The sequence below is a fragment of the Passer montanus genome, unplaced genomic scaffold, assembly GCF_014805655.1.
Source record: "Passer montanus isolate IOZ18808 unplaced genomic scaffold, ASM1480565v1 scaffold29, whole genome shotgun sequence".
Lineage (NCBI taxonomy): Eukaryota > Metazoa > Chordata > Aves > Passeriformes > Passeridae > Passer > Passer montanus.
Genome location: NW_024367596.1, coordinates 2,458,496 through 2,469,540, shown reverse-complemented (window position 1 = coordinate 2,469,540; position 11,045 = coordinate 2,458,496). Strand labels below are relative to the sequence as shown.

General features: G+C 43.3%; 1 protein-coding gene across 1 annotated transcript in view; it reads left to right on the top strand.

Annotated features, from left to right (window-relative positions):
- The first annotated feature begins 620 nt into the window (after positions 1–620).
- SI (sucrase-isomaltase) overlaps positions 621–11,045 on the top strand; it is a 42,880-nt gene continuing 32,455 nt past the window's right edge. The window contains exons 1-8 of the mRNA XM_039713529.1: positions 621–715; positions 1,127–1,329; positions 2,776–2,896; positions 3,631–3,704; positions 7,944–8,064; positions 8,141–8,250; positions 8,891–9,042; positions 10,431–10,602. Coding sequence (XP_039569463.1) covers positions 2,776–2,896; positions 3,631–3,704; positions 7,944–8,064; positions 8,141–8,250; positions 8,891–9,042; positions 10,431–10,602 — 750 coding nt within the window. The 5' untranslated portion in view covers positions 621–715; positions 1,127–1,329. The remainder of the gene's footprint in view (positions 716–1,126; positions 1,330–2,775; positions 2,897–3,630; positions 3,705–7,943; positions 8,065–8,140; positions 8,251–8,890; positions 9,043–10,430; positions 10,603–11,045) is intronic.

Here is an 11,045-nt window from a genome sequence, read left to right as displayed (position 1 = left end):
GCCACTTCAGGAAAGCACTTAAGCAAATGGTTTTATTGATGGCAGGGAGATTGTTAAATGGAACCCTTGGAATATGCTGTGCTGGACCCAGGGCTTTCTTGGAACAGTCAGATGAAATAATAAACTTTAAAAAACAAATATCCATCGAACAAACCCCTCAGGCTTCCCCAGCCGTTGTCATCCTCTTAATCCACACTGAACCGTTTTGGTTTTTTATTGACACTCATTAAGCAACATTTCTAGCAATTTTTAGCAATATTTCCAGCTTTTTCTTGGACTTAGGGGTTGTTCCCATGGAAAGGAAGGGTGAGGTTTGTTTGGAATCTTTGGCTGCTCACCTGAGTCCCAGGGAAGGGAAGGGAAGGGAAGGGGAAAAGGAAAAAGGAAAAGAGGAAGGAAGGCCCAAGTGCTCTGTGTGTGCCATTGATTTTCCTTCAAGTGCTGACTAAGGAAAAGGGGCCCATTCCCTCTGTGATTCATCCGGAAATATTCCAAATTTCTCATTCCCAGGGCTCCAAAGGCAGAGTGAGGAATGGAGGAATTGGAGTAAAAAAAACAGTACAAAAAATACAAGTGGTACTTCTCAGCCATTTCTTTATAATTGAAAAATCGCTTGTAAATACTTTAATAATATTCATTGAAAGCTTTCCTGTGGAAAATGCAGATTTAATCTTAGAATCCCACCAATCATCTGCAAGAAAAAGACAACAACCAGGTAGGTGTGAAGCATTCATATTAAGGTTATTGAAGCCTCTTTGCTATAAAATTATAACACTTCTGTGTTAATCTTTCATCTTTTTCATCTGCTTTTGACATTTATTAGTACTATCCCCTGATATCTGTTTATATTGATTTAAGATTAAGCTTTTATAGTTAATTCCAATAAAAATTTTAATGGTCATAAATTTGATTCTCCCCTGCAACCTGTTCAACAGCTCATTCCCTCATTTGAGAGCATTTAATGACTTCTTGTGGTGATTAAACAGAAATAGTACATGAGGAACATGAGGGTTCCATGAAGGTTAAAGTAACAAAGATATGGAAAAAGAACAGATTAAATAAAAATCCAGTCATGCAACTGGATGAGCTGATTGGCATTTCATGGCTGCTTTTCACTCCTTTGCAGAACTTGATGCTTCATATTGAAGTCCAAAGAGTGTTTAGTCCAAAGAGTGTCTGTAATCTGCCTGTAATTCTGCTGTGCCTGCCATTGGCCCAGGGCTCTGCAAACACAGCTGAGGACTGATAACAGCAGCTCATAAAGCCCCAGGTTTGATGTTGAACTTCACAGTCAGCAGCTGCCAATGAAGGAAACACAGAAACTTTAAGGTAAGGCTTTCGTTTGGTTAAAATATATATTTTGTTTAAATATATATTATTATAATATATATTCTTATTATATTTTATGTTGTTTAAGTATATATTATATTGCATATTATTTATTCCAATGTTCTGGACAGCTTTTCCTCGCTGGTGAATGGTCATCACACAACAGAACTTAGATTTATAAATTATAAGGATTTATTTCCAATGTTTTAGAGTTTGGAGGGAGACCAGGAGAAGAAAGAACTGAAATTCAATGAGATAGGAGGCTTTAATGATAAGAACTTGAATAAAATCTTGCTTTTCAGATAAATGAACATTAGGGTTTTTAAGTTTTGGGATGATACCATCTGGGGCAACACAGCAAAAAGGGGATTTTAGGTTGTGATGGAGAGAGGGTGATGGGTTAAAAATGGCAACAGGTGCACACAATTATTTAAACTGTTCACGCACAAAATAGTTCATTCTAAAGTATTTTTCATTTCTGTGAGTCACCACTAAAACATGTGAAAGTGTTCTGATGTGCCAGTGCAATGCACACGTGCTCCCACACTTCCTTAGCTGAAAAGAACCAATTTCTCTGTATTTAACTCTGTTTTATGAGGTTAAATGCTCTTAACCACCAGTTAAATGCAGTGGTAGCTGCCAGTGTGTATTGATCTGGCTGCTGAGATTAGTTTTAATTAGTTTTAATTAGTTTTAATCAGTTTGATTGCTTGTGCACCGTTCAGTGTTGATGGCTCTGGGTGTTCTCTGAGCCAGCACAGCCCCCTTGGCTCAGCACGCCTTTCTCACCAAAAATACAAAAAAGGAATTTGGGAAAACCTCGTGTTTTCCACAGCCTTTTAAGGCACTGACTCCATTTAGTTATTTCCCATATTTCAGTTGTGATTCCAGCAGCAACCACTGTGCCACGAGCTTGTACACAACCTGCTCTGCCACTGTACAAAAAACCAATTTATCTCTGTCTTGCCTTCCCCACGTGTCCTGGACACGCCCTCAGAGTTTATTCCAGCTTTTCTCAGGTATATTTTTAACACGTCAAGCTCCTCCTTTTTTAAATGAATAACCTTGTGTATGCTCTAAAGGAGAAAAGAAAGTTTAGAAAAGGAAAAAAAGATTTTATTTGTTTTCTGTTTCAGGAATTTTAGTAACCTGTGGGAAACTTCATGGTTAAGTTAATTTCAGGAGCAAATTGTTCTGTGTTAAGTGATTTGCAGGGACCAAAATACATTTGTCAGGGTAATAATTTCATAATCTGCACTGGGTGAATTATCCTGAAATAATTTGCATCTAATATTTAAGGAGAGTTTTATTTAAGCCTCCAGATTAGGTGATGTGGCTCAAAACCAAAACAATTTAATAAATTAGCAACATTTATAAACTGGAAATGCAATTTACAGCTGTCCCTTGTGTTTCGCTTTGGCTGATGGAGTTTCTCTGGGTTTCTAGATGGGCAGGAAGTTCAGTGGGCTGGAGCTCACCCTGATTGCCCTCTTCACCGTGGTCACTGTCATCGCCTGTGTCCTCATTGGGCTGCTGGCCACGGGGCAACCCGGAGTCAAATCTCCAGGTGAGAGCTTCCCAGGGCAGTGCAGGAGCAGAAACCTGAGTGGCATGTGGCTCAGGGCTCCTGCTCTTATCAGCATCCAAATGCTCTTGTCGTTACCCACGGGTGAATCATGGGCAGTCCTTCCTGTGGGTGATCCTATCAAAGTTATGAATGCAATAAATGGTGTGAGTCGGGGTTTATTGTCGTGAAAAACCTTTTATCTCTCCCTCCACTGATTGGACTTTCTCTGGAACATAGAGCCCAGATAATTTCAATTTTTTGGAGTATTAAAAAAAAGATAACTGAAAAAAATTTGCCCGATCCCTATATGGGAGCAGCCAAATTGTGTGGAGCATCATTATGATCCTAACATCCCCCAGTGTTTCTTGCTGATGTACTGATAAATCAGGAAACCCTTGTGTTCCAGGGATGTGATGCAGAGCACCTGCTTCACTTCCAGTCCCATTTTTGTTCACACACAGGGAGTGGAGCAAAAAACTTGGGGGTGAAAATGGCAGAAAAATAAAAATTGTTGCTATATGCTCAAAAATTTACAGTGAAGTTTTCATATCTGAAATAATTGTGTGCCATTTTCCAAAGGTAAAAATGAATCACAGAAACAATGGTTGATGGTGATTTGGATCTCTGTTGTTGTTAGGGAAGCAGGCAGCAGGAATGCTGAGTTCAGAGGGAGTCGAGTTATTCCTGCAGTTTAGAGATCCTGGTGTTAACCCGTTGCTTTATTTCCCTGACAGAATTCTACCCACAATGTCAGAATACACCAGTAGCAGAGAGAATTGACTGCATCCCGGATCAACTTGCAACAGAGGTCTGGTAACATTCTGGAAAACACTAGAAAAGATATTTCATCCCATTAAACCTCCTGATTGTATATAAAAAGCTCATTTGTCTCTACCAGAGCAGGTGTTCCCTTAACCTGTTTAAATGTGTGATTTTGCCAGTGTTTGCAGGGGAGCTCCACTCCTCACAGCCATTTCAGCCCCACTGACAGGAGGTCGGAATTCTCTGGTTCGGGGAGAGGTGGAAAAAATTTTGGTCAGACATCAAGCAGTTAAAAGAGTCACCCTTGGTTTTTAACAACTTTTTCTGACTGGTTTCATTTGGTGTGATGGTCAAAAAGTGGCATTTATAATAATTCAGAAATGCTGGCCTTTGCTGAGATGTGCCATTTTCCAATGTACAAGGTGTGGACAGAGTTTCCTTTCAGACCCACTTTGGATCCCAGTTTGGTTGGGGTGTCTGAGAGAGCAGAGCATGGAAAAGACCTTTTGGCTTAAGAATCTTGGAGTTAAAATTCCCAGTGAAAAGCATCATCTCAGGCTGGGTGAGGCTTGGAGCAGCCTGGGATGATGGAAGGTTCCCTACCCATGGAAGGAATTGGAATGAGAGGAGATTTGAGGTCTCTTCCAACCCAAACCCTTCCGTGATTTTATGATGCCCTTTATTTTTCAGTGCTTTCACATTGAGAACCTTTCTGTAATAGTTACTCTTGAAAGACTATTATTAGTATAATTATTATTTTTCATCTTGATTATGGATTTTCTTGTTTTCTGGTGGATGCCTGGTATCTATCTTTGATCTGGAGAGGGGCAGCTTAGGAGAAAAAAAAACCCCAGTGTGATATGGGTTACTTCTGTCATTCACAGAGGTATAAAAATTGTTACCCAGCTGTCTGAACCTTGGAGGAAATTCCCACCTAATTCCAGAGCTAGCTGTTGTTAAAGCCTGTCCTGCCGTGGGTTTTGTTATGATTTGTAGCTCAATAAAGTCCTGCAGGGGATGGGTTAGGAAAGGTTCAAATCACAGCCTGTTCCTCACCTCTTCAGGTTCCTTCCCTGCCCCAGGAACAAGGAGAGCACTGCAGGAGAAGCCAGGCAGATCATTTAAATCTGTAATTACTGCCTCTGAACCAGTCACCCCACGTGCAGGGCTGCACTCATCAAGCAGGGAGAGGGGAGCAGTGCTGCTCTGGTTGCAGCTGCAAGGCTGGTGGTAGGAGAGAATTAAAAACAGTCAAATCATGGTTCCCAGCAGAAAAGTAGATGCAGATTGCAATGCTGAGGGTGCCTGATCTGGAATTAGAGGTAAAATAAATTATTTCTGAATATTAGTGAAGAGCAGGCAGCAGATCTGACAGGCTTAGAGATAAATATCACCTTTACTCCATGGGGAAAGCCAGAATCCCATCCCAGTGATTCCATTCACCCTGTGCTCATTTTGCCCTGAAAGTGATGTGGTTGTGCCAGGCTGCACTAATGCAGGAATCTGTAAAACTGCAGGTCCTGCATCACTCCTCTGCAGTGGTTTGTGTTAGTGGTTTTCAGAATAAACAGCAGCTGGGAAAAATGGTTTGGCTAAGCTGATCTACAAGGGTTAGTGTCTGCCTTGAGTTCCTTGGTCACTGAAGATGTCCAGGATGGAGCCAGAAAATGAGTAGGATTGCAGAAATGAGAAGTAAATAGAAGAAAGAAAATGAAAGGAAGGAGGAAACAAGGCAAACAGAAGAGGAAGGCAGAAAGAAAAGACAAAGGAAGGAAGGAAGAAAGGAAGACAAATGAGGGAAGAAAGGAAGGCAGAAGAGGAAGAAAGGAAGAAATGCATAAAAGAGAAAGAAAGAAAGAAAATAAATAGATTTTTAAATTTGATCATGTGGTTGGTGAAGATAGAGATGCTGGAAAAAGGAAGATATTTAGGATCTATTCACTGCTGTGGAAAATTGCCTGGAGGTGTGATCAGACAAGCAGAACACAGCAGTAAAACAAGAATTCCACTGAGCAGAGCTCGTGTAGGCCAGGCTGACACCTCTGAAAGCTCAGGGAAGGGGGAATTGTTGCTTTGGGCTTGGTTTCTGTGCTTTTCTTCCCAAAATGCCCTACTGCTGGAGGCCTGTGTAGAGGCACAGAGCAGCACATCTTAGTTCAGCACGTGGCCAGGCTCTTCTTGGAGCCCTTGTGCTCAGCTCGTGCTGCACCCCAGTGTACACAGCTTCCTCGTATCCAGGGTTATTCCTAATTAAGCTTTGGGTGCTGGTATCTATTGTGCTGCTTTTACAGCCCCCAGACTGGGATCACATCTTTATTTATAGCAGATGATTGCTTTTACAACAGGCTCCCCAGTGTCTCTGGTGAACTCTGCTCCTTCCCCTGTGCCAAGCACAGCCAATCCTCAGCTCCTGTGTTTACTTCCTCGTGCAGAAAGCTCAATATGCCACAAAAATAGAAATCTGCCAGGATAAGATCCAGCTGGAAAAATGTCACTGGACTGTGAAGGAACTGCTGAAAATAGTTGAGGAGTATTCAGGAGAAATAGTTGGGGAAAAGAAGAAGATGCTTGGGCAGCTTGGAATGTGGATGCTTGAACTGCCAGGTTCTAGGAAAATCAGTTTATTCTGCTTTTTATGGGATGGTCCCTGGTCTGGAAAGGGAGGAGAGGATGGAAGTAGTAAATCTGTTCTTATATTTAGGATATTCCCCAATATATGAAGGAAATGAAGTAAGGGGATAAAGCTGAGATCTCTGCACTCCTGGAGGGCTCGGTGCTTCCTCTCCTTTCCCCTGCAAGGGTTTATAAATGGGAAATGGGGAGTTCTCAGGTGGCATCTGGGGAGGTGGGAAGTGATCCCGGGTTTTCACAGCCTTAAAAAGGGCTGTGTGTGTCAAAGGGGGGAAATGCGTCCCTACAGCTCTCCTCCAGCCCTTATTTTTGGCTTGGAACCTGATGGAAATGACAGCAAATATTTTCTGATGGGATGAATCTCTGAGAGGAAAAACATTTACCTATTTGGTGAATCTGGTGTTTATTTTGGGTGGTTTTGAGTGATTTCTGTGCTCTGTAAAACCACTATCAAATAACTGCCCTGAGACTTGCCAAGCCAGTGGCTTTGTGAGCTCCCTCAGTGCTTCCTTCAGCACCTGCCCGATTGCTGGGCTGGAACTGCCTCATCTTTTATCTGCCCAGAGCCTCTCAAAATAATTTGACCTGCGCAGACCAGTTTGGGCTCTCCAACCCCCAAACAAGGACAGCAGCAATGAAGGTTTGGGGTCATGTCCACTTATTTTGAGCTGCAGAATATTTTAAATAATTATTACAAGTACCAAAAGCATTTGAGCATAATCAGATGAAGGCAGAAAGAGCTTCTAGTAGTGGAGAGGTGCAAGTGAGGTTTGGAGGGTGTCCCTTTTGGAATTGGGTACCTGAGATCACTGATGGAATCGCCCTTTGCCCTCAGTGAGAGTTGTTTTGCCACTGTCCTTTGCCCTAAGTAATGAATGGGGGTTTAAGGAGAGAAAAGGGTGGAAACTTCTGTGATTCATTGCCCCAATCTTATCTCCAAACATAAACCTCACACACAGAGCACGTGAACAGGTTAATTTCTAAGAACAAAGGGAGGGAATTTCAGCTTTCTAGTGAATGTGCGTGTAAAGCATGGTGCCACTACACTGAGACAGAGGCTTGAAAAAATAGGGTTTTTTAAAAATATATATATATTTATCTCAATTTGAGGTTATGCAGAAGCAGTCTGACTATTTCTGATACTGGAAAATTACATTAAAATGTAGATATTACACACAATGTTCAATTATGCCTATATAGATGTTTATTAGATGTTAATCCCATGATAAATTTCACCCCCTCTCCAGTGCATGGCTTTTGGTCAGACTCTGCTGTATTTGTCACAGCTCAAATGTTTCAATAACTCTTTTAGAATGTTTATTTTACCTGTGGATCTTGTGGTCTTAAGAAAGAATACATCTCCAATAAGCTAGTTTACTCTGATTCCATAAAAAACCCCTCTTTAGTGCTTTCTGTGCCACCACTGAGTTCACTCCATGGGGTTTTGTTTACTCTGATTCCATAAAAACCCTCTTTAGTGATTTCTGTGCCACCACTGGGTTCACTCCATGGGCTTTTTCAAAGGAGTGCTTGACCCGAGTGCAGAAATCATTAAGGTTCCTGGTGTTTGGGGTGAAGTGTGCACTTTAATTGGTTTGGCATGGGTTTGTTTGTGTAAGCCCAGCTGATTTGTGCCCCTCCTGTCCTTGCTCAGAGCACCTGCTCCCTCCGTGGCTGCTGCTGGAGCCCCCAGAGTGATGCCAATGTGCCCTGGTGCTTCTTCTCCCACAAGCACGGCTACCAAGTGCGGGGCTCCCAGAGATCCACCAAGGCAGGTGAGCCCTGGCCCGGGCCCCCAGGTCCCCCCCATGCTGTCCCAACCCACACAACACCCCGTGTTTGTGTCCCAAGGGTTCGAGGCCACGTTGGACAGGCTGCCATCCCCTTCCCTCTTCGGGAATGACATCCAGACCGTGCTGCTCACGGCGGAGTATCAGACCAACAACCGCTTCCGATTCAAGGTCAGGCTTTGTCCTCGTCTGCTCCAAGGGCTGTTTGCTCTGCAAGATGTGGGGCTGCTGTGCAGGGAGTGCAGGATTGATGCCTCTGGAGCACTCTCATGATTCCCACTGGAGTTCTTTCGTTGTTCTCCCTGCTGTTGCAGTGCCACAGGCACTTGGCATGGTGGGAATTCTGTATGAAAAATCACTGAGATTTCTGGAAAGCTCAGCTTTTCTATTATATACCATTTGTCCTCATCACAGGAAGATTTGGGGGGGATAAATGTATTTACTTATTTCTTGTTTATGGCCCAATCACATCACTCAATCATTTTGACAGACAATATTAGCTTTTCCAATGGTTTGTTTTCCATGGAGAGCTCAATAGTCTGTGCCAAGGGTGTGGGGTACCAGTGGCTTGTGGGATTGTGAACCTTCTGTGGGAGACTTTGTCCTGTGATGGGTTCCTGAGAGTCAGATATTTTGAAGAAAATGGCTGAAAATGAGTAATTAAACTTGGAAGTGAATAACAATAAAAGCAGAGGAGAAGACTGGGATAAGGGTGGAAATACCCTGAGTCAGAACTGTGGATAGTGCTGGAAAATACCTGTATTGAGGATTAATTTTGTAAAGGCCCAATGTGTTGTGTCAATATGTGCAGATCACTGACCCTAACGCTCAAAGGTTTGAGGTCCCCCATGAGCACGTGAAGCCCTTCGAGGGATCCATGGCCTCCAACCCCAACTACAAGGTGGAGCTGAAGCAGAACCCCTTCAGCCTCGTGGTGACCAGAGCCAGCAATGGCAAAGTGCTGTAAGTCCTGGCGGGCCTTCCTCGGTGGCACAGATGTCACTGGGCTCCCTGAGAGCTGGTGGTGCCACACCAGATGCCACCTGTGAGGTGTTCTCTTGGGCACAGACTCTACTTCTCCCCTCTTCTTGACTGGTGGATGCCCCTCAAGGACTCTTGGGATGACTTTGGGAACAAAGTCTGAGGTGGGAAGCTCTGTCTGAAGAGTTTCAGGTGTGGCTCCCTGATCACGTTCCCCCAGTGCTGGGGAAATCTCAATATGGGGAAATTTTATTACCTGAGGGACTCTGCCAGTGCTTCAAACCATGTGGGAAAACTCCTGATTATCTTTTGTCTTCTTTACCTTTTGCCCTTCTTTTTTTTACCTTCCTTTATCTTTTATCTTCTTTACTACACTTGTGCTGAGGCCCTGAACCACCAAAATCAGGCTGCCCTTTGTATCACCACCAAAATCAGGCTGCCCTTTACACCTGTGATATCCAAGGACAGCTGGTCATGTAAGCCCGTGTCTAAAATATTTAATGAACTTGAACATTGGACTGCCTCATCCCATTTATGTTCTAAAAATAAATAAATGAAACCAAACCCACCAAACCACAGGTGTCCAAGTGCCCTCAGAGCAGGGAAGTGCCAGGATGAAGGTGCTCATTAAATCAGCCAGGAATGATTACCTGTCACGGGGCTGGGCCACTTGGATTAGCAAGGCTTCGAGTTTCATTAATTGAGGGTTGCTTTTTGCTCTTATTAGTATTGTTGTCTTGCTTGGGATCCTCTGCAATGATTGATTTGCAATTATAGAGGGCACAGAAGATGGACTTGGCAGTCAGCAGTGCCTGACTGATTAAACAGGTACAGGGAGGGGGATGAGACACCTGAGGGACCACACTGAAACAATTCTCTGGAATATTGTCTAAATTTCCTTAGGCCTTTGTTTAATTTCATAAAAGTGTTTACATTTGGGTTCTAAAGAAAACATGATACTGATGTTGGACTCTGAGTTCGAGGATCTCAAAGGAAGTTGTTGCTACCGTTGGATAAGGACAGAGATAAATCCTTGATAAATTTCTTTGCGCAAGGTTTGCACTGATTTTCCCCAGCTCTTAAACAGCCCAACAAGAGAGGCTCTTTATAGAAGGAGAATATGTTACAACAGTTCATTACCAAAATCCTGATTATTCTGGTAAAGTCTGTGAACTTCCACCATCTTTTGTTCCACTTGAGGCCCCAAAAGAAAGTTCTGATTCCAACAACATCTGGAAGAAAACCTGAAAGATCTGGGTGGAGACCTGACTCTGCCACTCAGCTCCAGCTGAAATGAGCAGAAACACTCCTTGCAACAACTCTGTAAAGCTCTTCCCTTTTTCCTCATTTATTTTGCCCTTTTCCACCAGGTTTGACACCAGCATTGGGCCCCTGCAGTACGCTGACCAGTTCCTGCAGCTCTCCATCAAACTGCCCAGCAGCAACATCTACGGCGTGGGCGAGCATGTCCACAAGCAGTACAGGCACGACGTCAACTGGAAAACCTGGCCTCTCTTCAGCAGGGACACTGGCCCCTCTGCAGTGAGTTTGGGGTGGTTTCCCCTCAGTCTTTGCAGTTCTGTCACCTCCCGGGCTGTGAACACATCCGTCAATCCACTGAGCTTCCCCTGGAGATTTTTCAGGCACTGCGTGTTGTTGCTAAAAGCTCCGTGACACTGATGGGTGTTCCTTGATTTTTGTGTTGGTGTGCAGTGGAAAACCAGTGGATAAACCTTAATAGATGAGTCTTCAGCTTCTACTGATAATCAGAATAAATAGCATACTAATAAATAACAACAGGCTTTGCTGAGGGTAGGGTTCAGTTCAGTTGGTCCAGGCTGCTTCAGCAACATCCTTGGAGTTCAAATTATGGAAAAATTCTCATTAGCAGCCATTTCTTTCCAAGATAAAAGTATGTCTGTTGGCTGTTATTTGTTGCTAGAGTTTTCTGGCTGTCCCTTTATGAAACAATTTCTGTGACACCC